This window comes from Electrona antarctica (genome assembly GCF_951216825.1).
Source record: "Electrona antarctica genome assembly, chromosome: 18".
In the NCBI taxonomy this organism is placed as follows: Eukaryota; Metazoa; Chordata; class Actinopteri; order Myctophiformes; family Myctophidae; genus Electrona; species Electrona antarctica.
The window spans coordinates 29,307,815-29,333,460 of record NC_136799.1 but is presented as its reverse complement, the minus strand read 5'-3'; the positions used below and the strand labels follow the sequence as shown (position 1 = coordinate 29,333,460).

Here is a 25,646-nt window from a genome sequence, read left to right as displayed (position 1 = left end):
AAGAGTTTCAGTGTAACCAGTCATCCATGTCTGTCATTCTCTTCGTCCCTCCTTCCCTCCCTCCCTCCCTGGCCTCCTTCCCCTCCTTCCTCTAAGCACTATAACATATCCAGGCTTGCCCTCTAATACTTGTACCAAGTTCTCTCCCACTTGCCATTCACACTGTTCAAAACACACATTCTCCACCTTTTTAGTCAGAGGAGCATTTCACAATACCATGCTGTAAAACAGTAGACATATTAGTCAGAAAACAGCCCGCTCCTTTGGAAATAATTTAAAGGTTCTTCAAGGTTCTTCAAGGTACAACCAAGTAAAATATGCCAGGAATGCGAAGATAAAGAATGTATTACCCGAGAGGAGCAGGAAGTGTGTTTGTTGTTCCGAGAGTAGCAGGCTGCATTTGTGTGGCTGACTAATCAGGGATCAAACAATACGTTGTAGTTCCCTCTTGCACATGACAACAACACAAGCACCATGCCAATGACTAATAAACAACAAAAACAAAATCACTGCAAAACGGTTTTAATAAAGAAAAGTTAGAAAACTGCAGATACTAAAACTATTCTAACAAGAATACTAGCTGTAGCTGTCTTTCTTTTTGAGCGTTGCACACCGCTCCAATGCGTGGCCGCATGTGTCTCTATGTCCCTCTGTCCCTATGTCCCTATGTATGTTTGCAGTATGGTAACACCACCGGGTGACCTAAGGTGGCACTGTTGAGCTACCTAAAGGGTTACAGTACAGTTGAGCTTCACACTGACCACTATAACAGTAGTACACTATAGTACACTATAGTACAGTACAGTACAGTACAGAGTACAGTACAGAGTACACACACACACACACACACACACACACACACACACACACACACACACACACACACACACACACACACACACATAGCCTGCACCGCTCAGTTCACACAGGTGTGATTTTACTATAGCACAGACATTCACAAAGGCTTTTGAAATGCCTATATAAAAGATATTGAATTCTTCCTCGCTACAGGCTGTCCTTGATTATCTGAATGAACAGATGCTGCCAATTATGAGAACACAACTATAAATGAGGCACACACTTGTCAGGGTGACTTTAGATTTTCATGAATTGATGATATACTTGAGTGGATTCACACACCTTTTGCACAATGGCCCCCAGCTCCTGACAGAAAGTTATGATGCTCTTGCTGGCTGTGTATCCGCTGAGCTGGAAGAACTGGTATCTGAATAGATATGGATTTATGCAGCAGCATTAAAGACTGAATGAAGAGTGAACAAAGTTCCTTTTGTCATTCATAATAAGAGGACTAAAGTCAACTTCATAGCAAAGTCAGCAAATTTGAGTCACAGCTAAATAAATGCAGGGTCAACTGAGAGGGTGAAACGCCTGGTATATAATTAATATACTTTGTTGTACAATGGTGTTTGCCAGAAATGGCGGATCAACAAGCTACATAGTCCGGCAGCCAACAGGCTTCTTTTGTTTAAAGTGGGACATTTGGTATTTTATTGGCCTAAAATCAGAGGCGTATCTACAATAAGGCGAGGGCAGGCGTCCGCCTGTCCAAATCCATTTCTGGCCTGGCCAAAATCCATACAATGAGAAAAGAGAGAGGACAAAAACAAGATGTGAGAACTATTAATGGACAGCTGATTGGCCGTTGCGGTAGAGTGCGACCCTCAATCGCCCATTGGAATGTAAATGCATGCCTTTCAGCCTTTGTATCCTACTCGTCTGGCAGGTATATGTATTTGAAAACCTTTAATGCTACGATTGTGCGTGGGGAGACGACAATTAACACATCTTGCCTGTCCAAAATGTAATTCTATATACATACATTCATGAATCCACTTGCTGACCGGCTGTCGGTATTGACCATTTGTTTTTATAGGGGGATACTGACGTCACTGACGCGCCAGTCAACAGGTTCGTGTACTTTTTATTTGCATTGAAATTTTACATCTCTTCATATAAGAACTGTGTGTGAAAGTGACGTCAGACTTCGGTGCTCTATATGTGATCATACCATTAAAGGTATATTCAGTGATTTCACTTAATACAAATATCACTTATTTGTTCTTATTTTTTGGATAATCCTCCCTACTATAAAGTGTTCTGACCATATAAGGAGTTCCTCCCTGTCCCCAGTGAGCCCCTGGGGTCAAAAACCCCTAGTTTCGGTTTGGGCTTTGGGTGGCAAAACCTTCATCCAATCAGGATGAGAGGGGCCTTCCTCCAATCATGATCGAGTGGGGCAGGCCTTGGTGCACGTGCTGTTGGTCTGTTGTACTTCCCCCACTGTAGAGCGTGTGCATGTGCACATCTTGTTACCGGGGCGGACCGTTTTTTTTCTCCAAATCACCCAAATCACTGGATGCTCCTTTAACAACCTATATCTGGCAATATTTTCAAAATTAGCCCAAGGAGTGTTTTTGTGCAAAACTAATGCTTGGAATGGATTCAGAATGATGAAACCACCATAGTTTGACATGTCACATGCTACTTAAAGCATAATGCAATTTTGACATTTTTGCCATATATATAGGTTGTTAATGGTATGGTCACATATAAACCCCTATAAAAGAATTGCTCAATACTGATGCCGGTCAGCAAGTGGATTCATGAATGTATGTATATTGTATTGTATAAGCCTATAGACAATATTTTAGGCCAATAAAAAAAACTATATACCAAATTTCCCACTCCACCTGCCTGGCTGTAGTCTGCCTGGCTGTAGTCGGACTAACACAACATGTTGCAAAGTGCAACGTTGTCAACTTGTAGATCGGCTATTTTCAACGCATGACACTATCATACGACAAAGTGTAATTTAACTCCAGGCAGCAATGAAGAGAGAAAGAAAGCGGGGGTGGGCTTTTAAAGATCAGATTAGATATCAGCATTTTAACAAAGGGACAACATCGCACTGCAGTGACTGCACCAAAACAATCCCTTTAGGGTAAACCACTAGTTAGAACATTCTACATTCACTATTGGAAATGAACGTCTTACAACCGCTGTTGTTGTATAATCAAATTAGTTTGAGCTTACATATCCAACAAAACAAAACAAAAAACACAGAAAAGCTGATCAAACAGAGTGTACTCTGTATTACTTAGGTGTATCAATTAGATTATCACTCACCTGTTGAGCAGGGAGAATAGCCCTTTGGCAGAGGTGATGAGCTCCACAACAACCTGCAGTACATGGGCAGGCAGCTTCGTGGTAGTCTGCCCATCATAGGTGTTGACACGCCATCGGCCCTGGATGCCCATTTGAAGGGTGTGGGCTACGGCACGCAGCTTCTCCGTCAGACCACGCAGGCTCTCGCCACCCATACTGTATGTCTGGAGAGTACATAGGCAGACACACAGTAAAATCCTCAAGTGTTCCGTTAACTCAGAAATCTCTCAAGGGAAGGCAAACGAAAGTTTAGTTGTTTAGCACATTTCATACACAAAGTGTTTTGCATAAGGACGTTTGTTCTATCTAACTATGTGGCATAATAATGAAATGCTGTCTCACCGTATTTGTTTTTTTTAAACTCTCAGAACAGTTATGCACACGGGCAGATACAAAGATTGACAGCATACTGTATTTGTCGCTTTGTATCTCATGTCACTGGATTCCATTGAAAATGAATGGTAGCATCAGATCGTGTACCTTTATATCTGCCTGTGTGAATGCAGCTGAGAGAACATTACAGTAGTCTAACCTACTGGAGATAAAGCCAGGGATCACTTTATATAATAAATCAAAATTCTTGCTATATTTTTAAGATGAAATTAGGTTGACTTTGTTATTAACTTGATGTGCTTATTAAAATGTTGTTCAGAACCCAAAATTACTCCTAGACTTCTGGCTTGGTCTTTAGCCTTCAGAGATGATAAAGAGATGAAAACTGTCACTGATTACCCATTGGAAACAGCAGCAAGTGCTAAATAGAAAAATAGAATCACATAATAAAACCCCTCTTGGGACAACTAAAAGAAAATAGCTTCTCATGTCTCCCTTCCGTCCTGCGGCTGCCATTATGGTTTTCAAACGAGCAGTGTGAGATGTGACCCGTCATAGACACAGATCATTATTGTGATCCCCTCGTCTCTGGTCAAGAGGTTTGGTCCTTGTAAGCCTACCTCATACAGAGGTCTGACCACACCAACCGCCCTGAACAATCACATGCACAGTAAAATCCTGAGATTGTAGAAAAGTAACCAAATGAACCCGCAAGGAGTTACAAATGGACAAATTAACACTCAGGACTTGTACCGTGTGTCATCAAGTGGTCATGAATCTTTCATGACCTTTTCAAAGCAGTGCTGGTTAATTAAGTGACCGTGTACTTGAGAGAGCATGTGGTCTTGTCATGTTCCAGTTCCATCATGAGTGTCTCTCGCAGATAGGACAGTCATTTACAGAATGCGAACCGAGCACAACACTTGTTGCCGTAAGTACTAGTAAGTACCAGACCTGAGTGCAGATCAAACAGATGTGTGCATCCTCTCAATCTTAATACATCGAGAGGGCGAGAGGCGTTTCTTCATGCAGACAGTCGTGCTGTGAGTAGTGAAGGCCAATCTGTTCTCTTTTGTAATACACTCATCTCCCACCATTGTGCCCATGTGTTAAGCTTTTAGAGAAAGTACTTTTTTAAGATTTGTTTTTTATTTGCTTTTCTGCCTTTATTGATAGTATCAAGTGAAGATGGACAGGAAAGAGGGAGAGAGAGAAGGGGAGAGACATGCAGAAAAGGTTGTTATGAACGGGACTCGAACACGCGCCACGCTGTCAAGCCAAAGCCTATATGAGGCATGCGCCTGGACCACTAGGCCAGTGGTCGCCCCAGAGAAAGTACTTCTTGTTCAAAACCCACAACACACACCCACACACACACACACGCGCACAAAGCACGCATGCACGCAGACACAGTCACACACACACAATCATCAATCATTAATTTGGACCTTGCATTAAACTGTCGCTAATTCTCAGGCATTTACATTAGTGTGAAGTGTTTATGTTTACAGGTAATGCAGGGTGTACTAAATTCATTAGCTGGCCATCACGCTGCTCTCCCATGAGTCCCATCGTTGCTCTGAATACAGCTACTTTATTCAGCCACCTTCTTAACATATCGACCTGCTTAACCACCTGAACCACAGCATACCTATTCTGGAAGGAACGTTCACTAAAAATAGCAGATCTACAAGCTCAAAACGTTCGTCTATTTCGTCTATCGTCTATTTTTGACGAAGAGATTTGGTATAGACGAAAAAAGGTGTACAGAGTAACAGCTGTAACTCAATCCTGTTTTTCTAAGACTATAGGGTTTAAGTGGTTAAATCTGCTTGTATGAGAGATAATGTCACTCCTGATCGAAGTCTATGCACAGATAGCTATAAAAGTACTGTATATCCATCCACCAAAACCGAACCTATTATTATGTGATTACCACATTATGTCAATGCTGTGAGTTGTCCAGAAAGAAATAGGTGTTTAAATCAGTGGTTCTCAGCCTTTTTTGGATCAGGGCCCACTTGGAAATCTCAAAAGCGTTCGCGGCCCACCTATCAGACCACTCGGCTGCCGTGTTGTTAAGTGGTCAGATGGGTGGGTCGCGAGCATATCCTCACGGTCCACCAGTCGACCCAGTTCCACAGGTTGAGAACCACTGATTAAAATAATTTGACAACAAGAAATGTAAGCTGCCTTAGCGGTGGCCTGATGGCTATCAACTCAAGCTGGAACCCTGCCTGGTACTCCCGAGTCCCCACCCTCAATTAATCCTTCCATGGAAACAAAGGCCATTCTGAGAATGGAAAAAAGGTACTATTGTTTTCCTGAGAATTCTCTGAAAAGTGAATAGAGACTATGAAAGATCAATGAAAGGAGCATGTGAGAAGGAGAAGAGGGGGAGTATATTAATTGCGTTGCAGAAAATGAATGAGAGAGAGACTCACAAGGGTGAAAGGAGGAAGTTTTATTTTTAGCAAACTACAAACACTTCCAAAATTTGCATGGAACGGATTAGGTGGATGTACTGTATTTGTGCGAGGACTAAATCGGCTTTGGTTAACTAGTCCTTTGATTGTGCAAAGAAAACTAAAATAACAATTGTATCGTGATGCATGTGACTGATGGTGATCACAAAAGACAAAACTGGGGGAGTGCTAAATGCTAATGCAAACCTCTGCGGCATGGTCCTAATCCATGTACTGTAAGTGGAACTGAGTGGACCAGCACTTGTAGTGCAAAAAGGTTGGTTGTTGCTTAAATTGTCTGGATTAGTCCAAGTCTATAGCTCATGGTCTATCCAAACAAGACCCATGTAAATTAACAAAAAACAAACAAAAAAACCCTTCTGATTCTATTATTAGAACATTGGCAAAAGCAATTTACAACACCTACAGCACATGAAGCAGAAATCGATTTCATTGTTGTCATAATAAACAAACACACACACACACACACACACACACACACACACATAATGGTTATAAACACACATGCACATACATACACTCACACACACACACACACACACACACACACACACACACACACACACACACACACACACACACACACACACACACACACACACACACACACACACACACACACACACACACACACACACACACACACACACACACACACACACACACACACACACACACATCCCTCTCTCACCAGGGAGCAGAGTTTCTCCACAGCCTCCAGTATGAGTTCCTGGTGTCCTATCTTGTGGACCCCCAAACGGTCCAGGTCCTGGGAGCACAACTGGAGTAGATCCAGACCTGACAACTGCCACTCCGAGAACGGGTACTGCTGAAGGGTAGGATCCATACCTGATAGCATGCACGCACGCACGTACAGCGCACACACACACACACACACACACACACACACACACACACACACACACACACACACACACACATTTGGCAAAATGTCATGACGTAGGCATAGGCTATTCTTTAGTATCTTGCTGTTGTTATTGTCTCCACCAGGCCGAAGGGGAGAGAGTATGTTTTGCACTCCGTCCATGTGTGTGTCTGTCCGTGTGTCCGTCTGTCCGGCGTTACCAGCTAATCTCCGGCACCGTTAACGTGGTCGATGCCAAACTTTGCACACACACACCCTAGATGCCAACGACGAACCTCTGCCCCAAATTTTCCAGAACGGCCTGTTATAGCGCCACCAGGAGGCCGACTTTTGTAAAACACATTTTTTTATATTACTCCTCCAGATTTTGTCCAAAAATCCCGCAAATAGTTTCACAGTATCTCTATAGTCATGTGCTCAAGATGGATCTGTCTGATATTTCATATTCCATCCTAATTGGCTAACATTGCCTTTCAAAGTTTGCAGGATTGGCCCGTTTTGAACAAAAAGCATCAAATCATGAACGCAGTGTGCAATTTAAGTGAAATCTTTCATGCACTTTCCTACTAGGCTGAGGAATATATCCCACCCTTTTCACAATGGCCTGTTATAGCGCCACCAATAGGTGGATTTTTGCTAAACACATTTTTTGGAACAAAATGCCTCAAATCATCCAATTGCCAAAGGCGTACAAATGGCACCCTTTTCACATTGGCCTATTATAGCGCCACCAGGAGGCCACAACCTGACCAGGTGGAGACCTGTGCCCCGACACACACACACACACACACACACACACACACACACACACACACACACACACACACACACACACCACTCGAGGGAAAAACTGACAGAAACTCACATGTGCATGCATAACAGGTAGAGACACATGTGGACATGAATATGCCCACAGAACATAGGATGATAGGGGTTCATGACATTTACTAGTCTCTAAGCCCAAAAGGACTGCTCTTCTTCAAAACATGCAGGTATAGCCTACTGTACTATATAGGGCTACACACAATAAACAAACACAAAGGACTTTACTGTGTAGCAATGGCTTATTATAAGCCTACTAACTTGCTTTCACTTTTTTATAGGCTACCATAAATAAAATATAAAATTAAAATAATATTAAAAACAATCCTAGAAAAATCATAACTTTATTCTATTCTATTGTTATCAAGCACATCTCGTGTTCTTCAAACCAGTTGGGCAAGCAGTAGGCTATACTAGGCTAAGTATATCTTGTGACTTGTTACAAATGGGTCATTACATGATGAAAAGGCCTGAATGTTGCAACGCAGTGTGATAATAAGCCTGGATAATAATCTGGGACCACCGTTGTTATTTGTAAGGCAGGCAGGTGAGTTCACTGCATGACAGCTGTGGGAAATATTGGCCTAATGTACAGTAGGCTATAAATCAGCGTAGGCTTATATGTAGGCTATCTTACAGAGACATGCCTATAATAAATCACAATGTGCTTTGCTTCTCATTGCAGCAACTTGTGCGTGTGGAAATTCCAAGCATTGTTTTAGCCATACGTTTACAAGCCTTCTGAGTTAAAATGGCTAGTTGTTCACTTTGTTGACAGCGAAATAGAATAAGATTTGTATGGCCTCTCACTGCTACAGGCCACTTCCTCATTCCACCTTTCCCTTCCAAGAGGATTGTGCCGCGCTTCTATTTTGGACCTAGTTACTGTACGAGCCAAAATACCTGAGAACGAAGAGATCAACTTTATAAAAAGCGCAACGCGCCTCACCTTTAAGCCACTCGCTGACTTTCTCCTCGCTCCACGACGTTATAGGCTCCATGCTCGGAGTCCTGTTGGAGTCGTTTATTCACTTCCAAGCCGTTCTCGCGGATTTCTACTTCTCCGGATTGTTGAACGAAGGAAAAGTTGATCCTGATCTCGACTCCGACGATGACGATCAGCACCACTCCCCCTCACAGGTAAAGTGTTCCCTGTTGGCCAATAGTGAGGAGCTGTCAGCCGCGTCCACAACGCAGAGACCCTTCCTCCACATACCTGAGGGTCTCCAGGGACGGGGATGGGGTTGGGACTCGATGGGGATGAAAATACTTAGAAACTGTTTTAAAACTCTCCTCAAGGGTTATTTCACTCAATATTACAAAGGATTCCCATGGTGGGAGAAGTATGCCGAGTCTACTAAGAAATTATAATAGATTATAGATAGATAGATAGACCTACCACAAATTCCACAATGTAGAAATTAATATGTTAAAGGTCTGCAGCTGTATTCAATGGGTAGCTTAACTAGCTAACATAATAATGTTTCAGTTAATGTGTTAATGCTTTGTATTATTTAATCATGTGCTGTGCATGTATATTGGAGTAGAAGTAGGCTACAAGTATCAAAACATGGAAATACTCTAGTCGAGTATAGCCCACTACCACTAACTCATTTACTAAAAGGTACATGTTTCCACCAATGAATAACTATTACAAAGTGTATGGTTATTTCTGTCATGTACGGTGGGAAGATTACGCTGTTCTTTATTTGGAGCAAAAGTCCTAATCCTCTTTTCCAAGTCCACGATTAGGCTTTTCTCTTAGCAGAGGAAATGTCTCTTAATGACCACTTACAGAAAACGTGTGTCCTTGTTTGACCAATACTTCAAATTATGTGCAATGGCAATGGACTTATTCATAAAAACAGCAGTGACGTTTACAGTAAGCATATTACACCCGAACATAACCATTCATTATTCAAATGAATTCGAATGAATTACAGAGAGAACATAATAGAATTGTTTTTAAGCTGCTGTGGGTGTGTTATTTTGTCTTGAGCACATTACTTTGAGTTAAATAATGCCTTGGGGAATTCAATGTATAGCTCTGCTCTGCTTTTGTCTACTAATTATGTTCTTTTTTAAATAAGCAATGATTATAATAACAGGCTCAAAGAATTATAATATTGCATAGCAGATTTATACAACGTATCTTACGTTTGTACATTTGCAGGTACATTTTTACATTTTAAGAGTGAAGTGAACACTAGCATCAGAGCAGTTATTATCATTTATTAACCTTAAACCTAACCCTCAGTGAAAATAGTTATGCTACAAATCTTCAAAGCAATTCATGCTCAATTCCTAGTAAGTCACATATACCACAATAGATTTGAATGAAAGATTACCATCTGTAGCCTACTTCTTATCATTGTATCTTGTGCAAATCATATCTACACTGTGTGTTGCAACTTGCACAACAATGACCAAGTACACTGCCATGGCTGTGAAAATTGGCTTCTATTGTGTCTCAGATGAAAAGGCCAAAGTCAGTTGAAAAAGGTTAACGTGAAAGAGTTGCCCTCTGATATCTGGCACCCCCTGCTGTTTGTCCCTTTCAGCACAGATCAGAGGGTGGAGAAAGGAAAATGGTATGGACAAAAGTCTCAAAAACACTGACTGCCTGAATGGCACCTTGTCCCTGTCAGTATACTGTACATTGTATACAGTATGAATGTATACAGCTGTCAAATTGCAACATAACTGACATATAGTTATTATAACTTTTTTTTTTTTTTTACAAGTTTGCGTGTTCATACTGTACACTGGGATTACATTTTCTCCCTATTGATGAACCTTCTCCAGATACAAAAAGTAGCTATTCTCTTAAAAGAAGATATAAGATTTTCATAAATGTCAATATCCCTATTTTGGCTTTTCCTTCATATATCATTCATTCCATAGATAAAGATTGACAGAGGGCCGATGCCATGATTATGGAGGCTGACTGGGTCACTGTACCCTTTGTTTAGTCATAGATACTGACAAAGATTGGACAATCTAAAGCAGAGAGAGATAGAATGTAATATGACAGCTCAAATGACAATGTCAGAACAAACTATCAAGGCTGATCTGACATTACAGACTGTAATGTAATATTTTCAATTCACAGTAAAAAACTCTCCCCAATTGAAAATAATGGCACTGGTGCCCTTTTATAATTACTTACGCAAGCAGAGCACGCAAGTAATAGTTTTCGTCCAGTGCTTCGATGCGTATGTCGCCGTTTGATGTGTATATGTCCCGTGGCAGCGTATGACGTAATGACTACTTGTGCTTGATATGGCAGTGGTGTCAGATTACATACATGTATACATATAGGGCATTACCTTTAATCCTCCCAACACTAAAACATATCATCATTACGTCACCATCGAAAACCAATTACACCCTGGCATTGGTACATATCTTCATCACGTCATACGCTGTCACGGGACATATGCATCAAACGACCCAAGTAACCACAGTATACCGCTAATCTACTTACAAATTACATAATATACGTAGAGGCATGTCCTTTAATCCACCCGACACTGAAACAAATCCTTATTACGTCACCATTGAGAGCCAGTTATACCAGTTATACCCTGACATTGGTACATATCTCCATCACGTCATATGCTGCTACGGTACATACGCATCAAACGGGACATACGCATCAAACGACCCAAGTAACCACAATATATACCGCTAATCAACTTACAAATTACATATACATACGTAGAGGCATGTCCTTTAATCCACACGACACTGAAACAAATCCTTATTATGTCACCATTGAGAGCCAGTTATACCAGTTATACCCTGACATTGGTACATATCTTCATCATGTCATATGCTGCTACGGGACATATCTTTATTACGTCACCATTGGGAGCCAGTTATACCAGCCCTGGCGTAGCGGTCGACAGTACTTGCGCGCTCTGCTTGCGCACTAGTAGGCCATTTATGGCCTACTTGTGTGCAACACGCAAGTAGGCACTCGACAGAGTGCAGTTCTAGTTCAGTTCTGTCTTTAGAATAGTGTGCAGGTAAATGGCGTTATGCATGGATATCATCACCGTCTTTTTTTATCATTACTGTAAATGTCTATCATGACGATTCTCTATAGTTTAACCTACTGATTCAGAGTATGCCAATACTTTGCAATGGTACCGTAGAAGTGCTGATGTGTTACTGAAATCAAGGCTTATTTTTAGTTTTTTTTCTCCAAATTGTCGTACTAAGTAGGTCTGTTTCAGGATCTTGCCTTTGGCCTGCATTTACCCACCCCAAATACCAGGGACAGATTCGTGTTCCAACGTGCCGTTTCTGCTCAGCTGCAGTCATTACTATACTGTAGTGATAGTCGCTTCAGTTATCAGCAGTCAATGGTTTTCTGTCTCACTGTGTTACTCACAGTTGTTTATCTTACTGCAAAATACATTTTGTGTGACTCATATAACTTGTTTGTTTGTTTTAAACCCTACAGCAGTGGTTCTCGAGCGTTTTTGGCTCAGGGCCCTGTTTACGTTATGTAAACATGTAAATCTAACCCCAAGATACAGTATGACACGACACAAGGAAAGCTTGAGAGAATATCTGTTTCCATTAGGATATTGAAAATAACTTTATACTTGACGTTTAACCACTTGAACCTCAGTATCTGGGATCTGGGGGGTACATATTCGCCAAAAATAGCAGATCTAAAAGCTCACAACGTGTCGTGTTGTGGTATTTGTGAGCTTGTAAATCTGCTACTTTTGGCAAGGAGATAGGGCACTACCAGTTACCCCATATCCCTAAACTTCTTTGACTTTTCTTTTACTAGTTTGAAAAGCATTTTAACATTGTTCAACTAGCCGATCTACATTGACACGTTGTGAGCTTGTAGATCGGCTATTTGAACTATTCAAAAATGTTTTTCAAAATAGTAACAAAAAATAAGTTTAGGGATAAGGTGTAAGTAGGCACTGATGAAAATAGGGCAGAGTGTGCTGTAGATAAAGAAATCACACCCGTGTGAAGTGAGGGGCGCATATCATCTTACAACATCGAGGAGGGAATTCTAACTCTATGATTGCTATGATTAGGTGATGTAATGATAATGTAAAACAAACGGTGACAAAACAAAACAATTACATTTTCTTTATTGTTAATGCCGTTTTTAAAACAAACATTGAAATAACAAACATTAAACCTCTGTCCATTGTCAATGGCGTTTTTAAAACAAACATTGAACTAAAAACAAACCTGTATATACCTCAAAAAGGAAATCACACTTGTGTGAAGTGAGCGGTGTCTTTTTTCATGATGATGATGATGTCTGATGATGATGTAGTGATCACGTCATAGTAATTTATTTTGCCATTGACTTGAATGGGAATTGGGGACGGAATAATAATGCATAGACACCACCAAGTACTGTACAGTGCAAGTCAGGGCCATTTGACTTTAAATATTAGAGGCTCTAAGTTGTTACACTGAAATGCTACTGATAAATTCCAAATGTTATAATAAGTGTTCTGCGGCACCCGTGGACTTGCATCACAGCACCCTATGGCACCACAGCAACCACTTTGATTAGTTTTTAACAATTTTGTAGACCCTCTGTCCTAAGAGTCTTCTGTGTGATGATTCGGTTGAGTCACAATTCACAAGCATGCAGAACAAGATGTCACCAGGCAGTATCACATGACAAGTTATTACGTTTATTAAACATATAGAGAATATAGTATATTGTACTGGTTACACTGTTGATCATCACATTTTGGGATGTATTCATTTGTGAGCTTGTAGATTTGCTATTTTCACTGAATGTTCACCTACTTTTGATTAATGTTCTTGACATTAGTATAGAGACGCTTCATGTGGGTAAATGGTACAGTAAATGCCATATAGTCTCTATCTCTTGCAATTCCCTCTCTCTGACAGTATCCTACTAATCATTAATCACTCCTAAAAAAAGAAGTAAAAAAAGATCTGCCAGCCTATTTTCTTGATAAAATATCTTTGCTGTTTTATTTATATTCAGTTTGACATGGAGTCAGAGTAAAAATGTAATCATGTTAGTGTCATAGAGTCAATAGACAACACTGGATCATTACAGGTTATTGAGCAGTTAATTAATGTGCTCTCTTCTCTTCTGCCATCCTATTAGGGGAGCATTGATACGTGCATTGATATGCTCCATTTGAGCTTGATTGAGCATGAACAGAAGTCTGAAAGTGCTCTTCTTGTATCCTAAATGGCCTTGTCATGTGTTATCTCTCAATGGACAACTAACATGTTTAAAAAGGAATACATTTGTGCATAATCTTGGCATATAATATACAACAGCATTTGTTCAGTAGCTGCCACCTAACTTTATGTAACACCTTCACAGATTAGGTACACAACAGTACAAGCAAGAAAGAGAGTGCAATAAAAGCACCATCTGTTTGGTTATAAATCAAATTAAGAATGAGGGCAAAACAACTGTCATCTTATCATTCTATCTAGCCTAGTTTGCAGGCTGTTGCTATCATGGGACTAAAATCTGTCATCTTGGTTGTCTCCGTTCAGACAGCTGATGTTCCTGGGGCGTTTGAGAGCCCTTAACACACACACACATGCGCACGCACGCACGCACGCACGCACGCACGCACGCACGCACGCACGCACGCACGCACGCACGCACGCACGCACGCACGCACGCACACACACACACACACACACACACACACACACACACACACACACACACACACACACACACACACACACACACACTTCACTTCAATTCACTTCACTTATCAATAAGCATAAACCAACAAACAACAGTCTAGTGGTGTCTCACTTCATTGCACATGTGTGGGCTGACTGATTTTACCCATGATCCTTCACTTCCAGCCAACAGTGTGCTACTGTGTGGTGTCCCCCCCGGGGTCGTTATTAACTCTCGATGGGGAACACCTCTGAGTCACAACCATCGCCTGTGATGTCACAATGGTTGCACAAAGAAAAGGAAGAGGTTCCCTGTTGCCCTTGGTCATTGGCGCTGATGTGGTTAAGGCACTGATGCGATGAAGTGGTTAAGGCACATAGGCTTTGATGACTGACAGTGTGTCCCGGATTTGATTCCCGAGCCTGGTGATTGATTTGCTGCCTGTCACTCTGTATGTCACTCTCTCCACTGTCCCATAGAATAAAAGGAAAATGCCACCCCCAAAAAATGGCCATTATGTGTATACTGCATACTACTGCATACTGCAAATTTCCATTGATCTAAAAGTGTTTATTTGGTGTTTATCCATTTGTAACACTGGATTTGACTGTATGGTCACTATAATGGAATGTATTTCCCCCCCCCCCCCGGATTAGGAACGCTAGGGTTCAAACAAAGTGGTTAAGAGGGAATGAGAACATTTTTTGAATGAGAGAAATAAGCAGAGACAAACTGAGAAGAGAAGAGGAAAAAGAGAGCACCAAAGAAGAGAGGCAGAAAAGGAGAGGAGTAATGACCTGTGGGGCTATATGCTGCTAAATAACCCAGTCCAATACAGAGCTGTTTATCCATCACACAGACAATGCTGAGGGTTATTAGAGCTAAGGGAAGCCATTGACTTTGACTGTTCCCTTCCCACATATGACATGTGATGGATAACCCAGCAACAATGTGTAGGATGTGGCAGTGGTGGCTCAGGGGTAGAGTGGCTGGATGGTAACCGCAAGGTTGCCTGTTCGCCTTGGATAAACGCGCTATATAAATGCACCATTTACCATTTAGGATGGGAAACAACCTGCAGTTACAAACACAAATGTATACAGTATATCCATGAATTCACCAATGTGTGAGCCGGTCCCTCTACTCACAGGTCAGGTAGGCAAACATTTTGTTTGAACAGAAGAAAATCTGAGACAGCCAAAACATGATGGAAACTGTGTATTTACACATGAGTGAAGGGTCCACACAGGTGTAATAACTCAGTTAACCCGTAAGGGTCCATAACGTCCATTTGCACACTTTCATCGTTATTAACACTCTGGATTTTACTGTGAAGGTGTGGTTCAGTATGTGAATCATAAAGAAAACATGGTTATTACTCTACCAAGGGATACAAAGTCCAGAAGAACTACTGACAGGACTGTGTAGGACTGGGTGTGTGTCTATGCTGAATGCGTTTCAACTTGTCAGACGACAAGTTGAATTAATAACAGGTTAACCACATAAATCCTATATATGTCGTTGAACAGACTGTTGAACTCAAGTCTGTTCTTTGACCCATCTTTTCTCCCTCTGCAACAAATCTCTTTGCTGAAAACAGGTGATCTACGTGCACACAGCGTGTAGCAATGCAACGGGTTGTGAACTGGTAGAGTGGCTATTTTCGCTAAATGAGTGCCATGTCCAGAATAGGCACGCTATGCTTCAAGTGGTTAACAATGAAAACCTATGTTGTAGGTTTTAGGTGAGGTCAGCCAACCCCTTTCACCACCATTTTGTGTTTGTGATACACCACACAAACATCAAAAGAGCTCCCCTTTGGACACCCGATACGTACAAGTAGAGCTTTGTGCCTGTCCATTGTTTTGTTTCATTTGTAATTCAACAAAATGCCCTCCCTTCATATTGACTCGCTCTAGTTGCCAATAGTAACCAAAAGCTGGCCAAGAGAGTAGAAGCCACTCAGCCTTGAATGAAGCAAGAGGAGTGGTGGAGGTGGAGGCTGTACTCTACTATTATATAAGATTACATGGATCATCGTTGGAAAAGCTGTTATCAATGGAAAAAATGCATTGAATCAATGTAATATCAGCGCAGTATCCAAACACATTCTATTCTATTCTATTCTATTTGCCGGTGAGATGGTCTGACTCTGAATACAAATTGCAGATTCAAATGAATGGCTGTAAATGATGATCATAGTGTATTTCTGAGCTTTGAGGATCTCACAGCCAGGTCACAGCAACATTAAAAGTCTACACATTCTGTGGATGCTGCATGTCCTTCTGTGATCACGATGGTGCTATCTTCTTCCCATCTTCTTTTGATGCAGTAGAGATGATTGAACAATGCAATCTCTGCTCACCAGGCCACCATCAACATGTTCTCTTCTATAGATGCACCTGCTGCAGCACGGCCAGTGCACGGCCCATAAGCACATCATCATCATATCAAAGTAGGCTGCTGTTCTTTCAGTACCATCACATTGCATTACGTATTTGCAATGCATACATTTCACCAGACGATGGCGTATAATAAGCAGTAGTAGGGCGGCGCAAAGCCAGGAGGGGGATGGATCATGGAATGGATGGATAATGTTCCTGCTGTTCCTGCTGGAGTCAGTCGGCCAATGACAGCTCGAGTTCCTGCACACCGAAAATAGCCGATCTGAAAGCTCACAGGTCGTCGCAGCGCGACGTCTCGTGAGCTTGTAGAGCGGCTATTATCGGCGCGCGACGCCGTCGTACGACGAGGCACAAAAAACAGGCTTCACAAATCACAGTCAGTGAAGCGCTCGGCTCTTTGCCCTGAACGCGCTGCTACTAGGAGTAGGAAAGCTGACGGACGGGCAGAGAGAAAGAGATTTCCCTCACTGTCCAAGGAAGGGATAATATATCACTTTATTACAAGGAGAAGAAAACCTAAGATCTAAATACGTCGTCGACTGCACAGATAACAAGGACGTTGGCTTTAAATTTACCTTTGGAAGTCGTATTTGCAGTGATTCGGGATTGTGTTCTTCTCCCTGCTGTCAAACCCCAGGGTTGCTGAGCTGGAACACCTGAGGAATCTTCGTTTTATTTCCACGATTTAATCATAAAGGGAAATCGTTTGTTTTGTTGTAAGCCCTCTTGTTGTGCTTCGTGCGACTTGCATGCTGTCTTCTCTACCCGGGAGAGCAAAGTCAGCGCTTTTAAATCAATCTTCTCGTCTCTACCTGGACTTGTGACCAGACTGGGAGCCCCTGAATATCGCCCAAGACTTAACTGAAGCTATTCTGGAAGTCTGGGGGAGAGTGAACTAACTAAACTCAAAATTCATAAGTCCAAATCCTGCAAACATGCCTCTTGCGCAAATCGCGGAACCATGGCCCACAATGGAACTTGTGCAGCTCGAAACGGAGGTAAATTACTGTTGCAGTTCACCACTTAGTTAAATGTATTGATTGAAGTGTTACAACTATAATGATTTGACCATCATCAGTTCCTTCCCAGTCACCCATCGACCAGGAGTTAATTGGTCCATTCATTTGTGACGTGAACAGATCAAACAGACCAACTGTAGTCACATCATATAGTTCAGCTGAGCTTCAAACTTCAACTTGATTGTCACACCACAGGTTACCCACAGTGTAAAACAGTGGGTGAAAATAAATCTCGTACAATCTTCCATCTTTGCTTACAGTACCAAAAAATGTACATTGAAGTTTGAACAGTTCATTCATTTTATAGTAAAGAAGACAACAAATCATAATTGGGGATGTGCCTAATGTTTACAAAAATATATATTTTGCCTAACAATACAAGGGGGGGTAGTCAACGCAAATATGTAGACTAGACTACCTCTTTGATAAATGTATCGTAAACGTTAAAAAACAAAATATATCTATAATGACTGAATTAATCTAGGATCCATCATATGGTTATCTTGTGTACCCCACTCATTCATTGATGTCACTCATATGACTGTTGACATGTTTTTATAGTTGGTGCAGGCATACATTAAAGATGTATACCACACACCAGACTAGAGGAATTAAAATATGTGGCTAATTGTGGGACAGTCTGATATGTATTTGCCATCTAGATAGATAACTCTGCCAGAGCTTACAACTGAAGAAGCAAGCCTCTGTGATGTGCAGTTCAGTCTAGTGCTCAGCCCTACTGCTGCTGCTGCTGCTCAGTTGACTATATAATATTACAGTGTTTCTTAACCTGTGGGTCCCCAAATGATTTTAGGGCAGGGCTTAAAGTTCTCAGTCCTGGGGCGGATTTCAGTCCTGAGAATTTCATAGGGGTCATTTAATGAGATCAGTGCAGATTTGCAAAAAAATCATTTTCAGTCTGGGGAGTTTTTTTTTGCTTTAAGTTTTGGTTTTAGGGGGGTCCCCAAATGATTTGCTTAATGTGCATCATTGTGTTCTCACTCAACAGTCAACAAACCAACATACAGTACAAGTGTATGGGGTATCTAAAGTGGCAGTTTAAGGATTTTTTAACACCTGAATTGAAAAATTGCGTTTGTGAGCATGTAGCTCAGCTATACCGTCCTAGAACCTAGTCAATCAAAATGTAACTCCTTCTACTCCTCCGAGTGCTTGTTAGGATGGGGGCTCCCCATTTCAAATTGCATTATTTTGGGGGGGGTCACAGCCTGAAAAGGTTGAGAACCAATGGTCTATATTCTATAATCTGAATGAAAGTTCTTCATTCTCTGTGGACTCACATATTTGTCTGATATTAAAGAATGAAGACTGCAGAATGAAGCTATAATTTATACTCTGTAGACTGTAGTTTTTTTGTCACTGGAGTATAAATTATAAGCTTAAATAGCGTTTAGGACAAAATGCCCCAGGGTAGCATTGTAGCATGCTGCCTTACCGTAATTCAACTAATTTTAATCAGTGGAAATACCTAATGAAAGAGATGTCCCTTTCTTCGTAATATTATTAGTTTTAGATCATATTAAAGGTTATCCCTACCTGCCTACTATGTGTCCTATTTATAGGATTCACTCACTGCACCATTTAAGCTACGTACATAATACGTACAATACAGTACATGTTATCATTCTTTTGGTGGGCAGGCAATTTGAGATAAGGAACATTGGGTTGGGTTAGAGTTGGGTTACTCAGTTACAGTATGTAGGCCTACTTCCTGAAGTCCAAGAAGAAAGACCCTGTAGATTCTTATCATTCAAGTATAGCAACTTAGCAAGGCTATGGCATACAGTAGATGCCATAGCCCATAGCCATCGTTGTTGAACTGTTAACTTTTCTATGAACACAAACAGGTTGTTGCTCGCCACCACCACTCACTATAATGCATTGTTATTTGCAGCCTGCTTGCATGGATCCACCCACATGTTGGATATTACTGATAATTTAGTGAAATACTTTTAGTTTGTGGATATACTCAAATGTAGCTATGATTTCTAAGCACTTCCCATTTAGATGCAGAATAACTGGGAGTGAAACACTTCCCATCTTGGATGTACTGCTGCTGTCTAAACTGTATTTTGGCTAAAGTTTGGCTAAAATGTTGCGTACAGTATATGCCTATAATCAGTAGTGCCACGTGCCAACTTCATGGCAGTGAGGTTTTCGAAGCACACATTTTCTTTTAGGATCAGATGGGACCCTGAAATGAAAAGTTCTCATTTCATTTTCAGCAACTGGACATCTAAGATGAATTCAGTATATAACAACAGGATGTGTTGCCTATAGAAATCTGTGTACCTGAGGAGTTCCTGTGCTAGCTAACTCTGAACTAGTTTAAAGTATTATTCTTTTTCTGTGTTTCTTTCTTCTGTAATTTGATATCTAGGACTGTCTAGCTGTTGTTTGGGCAGGCGAAGGAAGCTTTGAATTCATACTCTGTTTCCTATCTCTTTTTTAATGAATAGCTTTCTATGTGCAGTACCAATGCATTATGCCATGGTGTCCTCAATGACATTCCTAGATAGCAGCAATTAATTCATGCACCTGACCTCACCTCACTAGGTTCATTTGATTATAGATGCATCTCCTCTCTCTGCCCAGCATCATATCCTTTGCTGCTGAATAATTACTCCTACTCAATAAATCCAGGGTGTTAAGTCGGAGTGAAAGAATACTCGTACATTTACTACATTATATTAATAAAACTCAATGCGTGGAATAATAGGAACTACTGATCATGATAAGACCCCCCCAAAGCCAGCCAGCAAGGGAGTTTGATAGGAGGAAAGATTCACAGTAATACTAGATGGCAGACATAGAAATAGACTGATATTACCGTAATTATTCACAAAACACTGTGTGATGAGAGGTGGGATTTATTCTCACAACTCCAGCTTATTCACAAAATTCTGGGCCTAATTAATGAAAATCCAAAGAGGCCTATATTAATAAACGTGCTATCATCTAACCATCTAAGCCACTAACATGGCTTCCTAGAAATCCCAGCAGTGCTACCGCTAGAGACTTCAGAGTCTATCAAGTGTACTTAGACAGCAATGAGTAATTCCGTTACAGCAGTCTGGGTCAGACAGTGTCACATGGGATATGTCCCGTTTAGCTGGCATCCCAGAAGTCTCTCTTACTCATTTGCTATGTCACTAGCCCTGGCATCCAGATGCGTACTCTTGGGTCTTGGTGAGACAGAGTGACGGCTCTAGGCTGAGATTGATGGAGCAGAAAAGAGATTTTAGACAGTGTTAGTGAACATTGATGTAGTGGCAGAGGGACATGGAGCCCAGGGAGATTTCCCAGATAGTGATGAAAAGATGGATAGTGATGGATGAAGCCTAGTTTATAGTTTGTTGCATGACTGTATCGCTCATTAAAGTAAATAACAGATTTTTAAGAGTGTTGTTTTCAGTTGTTTTGCTGACCGACACATTTCGTCTGACAACGTGTAAATTAGCCTCAGGGTTGTTTCTGACTGTCTCAGAGGCCCCTAAGCAACATCCCCTCTCATCGTCGGACAAGCCTTTCAATGGTGTTTCCTGTCATCTCCATCCTCCATACGCATTTGAGCTGGTTTCAGAAGAACATTTTTGAATAGAGTGCTTAAGTGGTTAAAGTTTAGTTTGTGTATTTTATATTTACTTCAAATATTCTTCGTCAAATGTTCTTTTCATATATTGAAGTTTGGTAAACTTAACGAAAAATGTCATGGTTTTTCACTCAAAATATTGGTCAAAACATCTGTAATCGGTTGCTGTGGACTCTCCAAACTTGGGATCAGCATCAGACCCACTAATCTGGCATTCAGTTGGGAATTCTATTCTACTCTCCCTTCAGCCAAATTGTGTGGTTTCTTTAAGAAGCAGTAAAGCTTCAATGTGTTGCTATTTGCTAATGGGACTTTTAGAATGGTTTTGGTGTCCTAAAAACACTATTTATTGCAAAAAACCTGCTCTGAGCCCTCAGACAGAATCTGAGCTGCATGATGGGAACCAAGTGAAGGGCTGTTATCAAAGTTATACTCTACTTGGCCTAGTGTACATCACTGAAACTATTATATACTGTATACATTTTCCATATTTTCTTTCATCTAGAGTAAGCATACACATAGGCATTACAATGCTGTGATACCATATATGATATGCCAGTTGATGTAGTGTGTTTCCTTATCAGCTCGTACATTGTACAAGTATGTGCTTGTTTTGAAACCAGAGAAGTGCTAGGAACAGGAATTGGATCGACTGCCATGTTGTGCAAGATGCTGAGAGAACCAGAGGACAGACGTATACAATGGCAGTGTATACGTCTGGCAATGGAAGTTCTGGAGCCAGGGATCTGTACCTGGTCCTCTTCTTTTTCACATTGTGTCATGTTTGTGCTTCTATTTTCACTAAATGTTCTCCTATTACATGCCCAGGCCAGAATAGCGATGCTATGATTCATGTGGTTCTAATCCTGTGTGGATCGCCTCGATGAGATGAGCTCCAACAAATTATCCCCAATCTGCTCTTGTTGTGTCGTGAGCCCATGCTATTACCAGATTAGCACACGATTCGTTTAGCACCCCTAGCACTCATTGTTTTTTGCCCATTGCTACTACACACATGCTGTTTGCTCTAGCATTCCTTCAAAATGTGTGATCTTCTGAAAAGATGGTGCATAGTTATGGATAAAATAATCCCACTTAGTTCGAATATTTTTATCATTATTTATTATTATTATTATTATTATTATAATGATTATCTTTATGGTGACATTTTTGTATTTTTATAATATTCTTAATGCATTTGTTGCTCATTGTTTAGTGCTATATTTGTCCAGTATGTACTGAAATGACCGCAATGATTTTTTATTATTTTGTTGCTTTCTTCATGTTCTCCCAATTTAGTCGTTTTCCGCCCTCTAGTCCCTGTCATACTCCAGTTGTAGGTGATCAGGTGACCACCGAAACGGTGGTTTAGTAAAAACAGAGAGATGTGTTGGGGTGAGCGGTGAGTTGCTTATCACCGCGGTGTGACGTCATATGTTGTAGTTTTCGGTGGTCACTTTATCACCTAAAACTGGAGTATAAATAGGCCTTTACTGTTTGGTCTTGGGGAGGGTGTTGTGTCCTGACAGTGAGGAGTTCCCCTGGGAAGAACGACGCTATTGTACTGCTGAACAGTAGAGATGTACCGATGCCATTTCGATTCTGATACGCATAATTTATCGGTCCATAGCGAGTACTGATCCGGACCGATATGATCATTTTAACAAATAAATCTAGGACCGTGGTTCTAAAAGTGGGGTTCAGGAACCCTCAGGTTTCGTTGAGGGGGTTCCAAATGGACCCTTAAGGTTTGTAACTCTTGAGTTATGGGGGTCCTTGAAATTAAAATGCCGGATGCAGCATTGACAATTTGAGCCACAATTTCACGATTACAGTTCTGTGAACAGCTAAAATCACACTTTTCGTAGACAGTAGACAGGCCTTTTTCATAGGCCTTGATCACAATGGGTTAACACGAAGTAGTCACATGGCATGTAGTTAATAAGTAACTCTTAATGAAGTGATCGCCTTATTAAACATTGGTGTGCTTTTTCCTGTTGGCTATATGCCAATCTAAATCCCAAAATGAGATTTGAATTACATTCTTCTTAATGGTGATAAGAAAGTAAGATAAGAAAAGTTTTTCGTACTGTAGATGTGAGCAAAGGCAGAGAATACTGGAGGAGTTCGCATTTTACACTAGGAGTTGAGTGTGTGAAAGACAGTGAAAGGTTAGGGTTAATAAATGGAATGTGTGCCATTGTCTAGTCCCAGAGTCAGGTGTGGTCAGCAGTGTCGACTCAGCTACTCGACTGTGTGCATGCATACACACGTGGATCCATGAGTTCACGTCTCTCTCATCTCTCTCACTTTCTGTGGGTGTGCTGCTGTGCACATGCAAGAGTGCGTTTGTGGGCTTAGCTACAGCTAATCTGGGTGTGACCTCTAGAACACTTGGGCAGGGCTGTGGGCGTGCAGTAAAGGAGAATGGGTGAAGGCATGTGGGAACACGGTTCCTAGTTTGATATGTGCTCCGTAATGTCCTCTTTAACCTTTACAGTTAACACATTCCCATTGGTGAGGCCGTGTGTGAGTGTGACTTTAGTGTATTTTTGACAGTGAGGACATTGATTCTGCTATACCAAATTCACTGCTTTGAGCTTTCACAAGTAAATCGCAGAGTAGTGAGAAATATTTCCATGTGGTGGAAAACGTGATTTGGGGGTTTGTGAATTGCTTTAAAGCAGTATGTGTTGATTGTGTGGCAGTGAATTACTACTCTGTCTGCGACATTGTGTCTGCTTGTACAGTACAGTAGGTGTGTGATTATGTGTGCACATTTAGCAAATATGATGATGATTACAGGTAAGGCAGGACATGTCATATGATTATTGTATTGCTTTGTTGCTAGGTTACAGGGCAGTGTTGTTCCAGTCAGCATTAACACTTAAGATGTATCTATTAACCACACATGACCTGTGATGAACACTTGTTTGCTTTCCCTGAACTATACACCATTCTTTCTTTTTCATTTAATAGGTTGGTCTGGCTATAGTATGCTTTGAACTCACCCCAATTTGTGGGTGTTTCTGTGTCTGTTTATGCACAACACAGTATTCCAAATGCATCTAGTAAATGACTTGGAAAATGCTTTAGTTTGAGCTGAAATGTAAACAACACATATTTGTGTAACTTTCTTTTTTAGTGTGTGTGCATGTGTGTGTGCATGTACTCCGCTCTCACTGAGGAAGCCCAGGGGGGGGGGGCATGCAATTAACTGGGCCACTTGGATCAGTCATGCAGAGCTAATGATGTTGAAACGTGTGGGGCTTCAATCTCTGGAAGGCAACGTTAGGCATACACATTCACATATGCACAGCACACGCACTCACACACTTCCTAGGGAGTCCGACTGTTGCTCCTCAACATCCCGGGTTAAACAGCAGCCACAGACATCGTGCTAAAGGGAGAAACTGTGAAGGAAGAAAGGTTCAACTTCAATATCGTCTTTCTAAGACCAAAAATGACATAGTGGACCTACTGTAGAAATTATAACAGAGGAACATGAGTTCCTTACACTCGGTCTGTCTCCTCAATTCTCTCTCACGTACGGGTCAGGATAGCTGTTAAAGCTCCAGGATGGTTCAGCCAAATTTGACCCTCAGTCACCAGTTGGTCTGTTAGGAGAAAATGCGGTATACCTTCCCGTCGCTGCTCGTAGAGCTGCTAATACTCTGTGGGGCGCAGCTCTGCATGTTACGCAGTTGTGTGAAGTTGTGGCACTGATGGTGATGTTGCAAAAAAAGCTGTGACTCATTAAATGAGTTACTTGCTTCCCATCATGTGTCTGTATCCCAACATGCATATCACTGTGTGACACGCGATCTTCGGTAGCCAATCGGAGGAAGGAAATGGCTGCGTGATGCTAGGAGGTGATTTAGGTGAAAATTAAGTAAATGAAGATGGTGCAAGCACATGTTTTGGTGCTTGTAAGCAGCGTACATTGAAGAGCACAGGGCAATGTTGTGCCATCGCGTTTAGAGTTGGATCCATAAGCAAGCAGCAGACAGACAGACAAACATCTCAAATGAATAGTTAGATTTGTTTTCAAATAAGAGTACAGTCAGGAAGTGAATTCAGCCCGTTTCCAAATGCACCATTGGATTGGTACAGTGAAGGGGGTATTGTGGGCTATTACAAATAGAGTCAATTAGATTCACATTAGGCCTCTGCCCGAGAGAAGGCCTTTATGTCTCTTAAACATGGTAGAG

At 41.3% G+C, this 25,646-nt stretch overlaps 2 protein-coding genes across 3 annotated transcripts in view; one reads left to right on the top strand and one right to left on the bottom strand.

The window, feature by feature from the left end:
• Window positions 1-8,787, bottom strand: part of cnksr1 (connector enhancer of kinase suppressor of Ras 1) — a 53,974-nt gene extending 45,187 nt beyond the window's left edge. Inside the window, exons 1-4 of the mRNA XM_079527150.1 lie at window positions 8,663-8,787; window positions 6,697-6,854; window positions 3,148-3,350; window positions 1,141-1,225 (exon numbers count right to left, since the gene is read on the bottom strand). Coding sequence (XP_079383276.1) covers window positions 1,141-1,225; window positions 3,148-3,350; window positions 6,697-6,854; window positions 8,663-8,714 — 498 coding nt within the window. The 5' untranslated portion in view covers window positions 8,715-8,787. The remainder of the gene's footprint in view (window positions 1-1,140; window positions 1,226-3,147; window positions 3,351-6,696; window positions 6,855-8,662) is intronic.
• Window positions 8,713-25,646, top strand: part of rps6ka1 (ribosomal protein S6 kinase a, polypeptide 1) — a gene marked incomplete at its 5' end in the record, with an annotated part of 75,461 nt that continues 58,527 nt past the window's right edge. Inside the window, one exon of one of the 2 annotated variants that reach the window (XM_079527152.1) lies at window positions 8,713-8,853. In XM_079527152.1, coding sequence (XP_079383278.1) covers window positions 8,713-8,853 — 141 coding nt within the window. Of the gene's footprint in view, window positions 8,854-17,163; window positions 17,802-25,646 lie in introns of those variants that run through there. The other variant, XM_079527151.1, reaches the window with a different exon arrangement.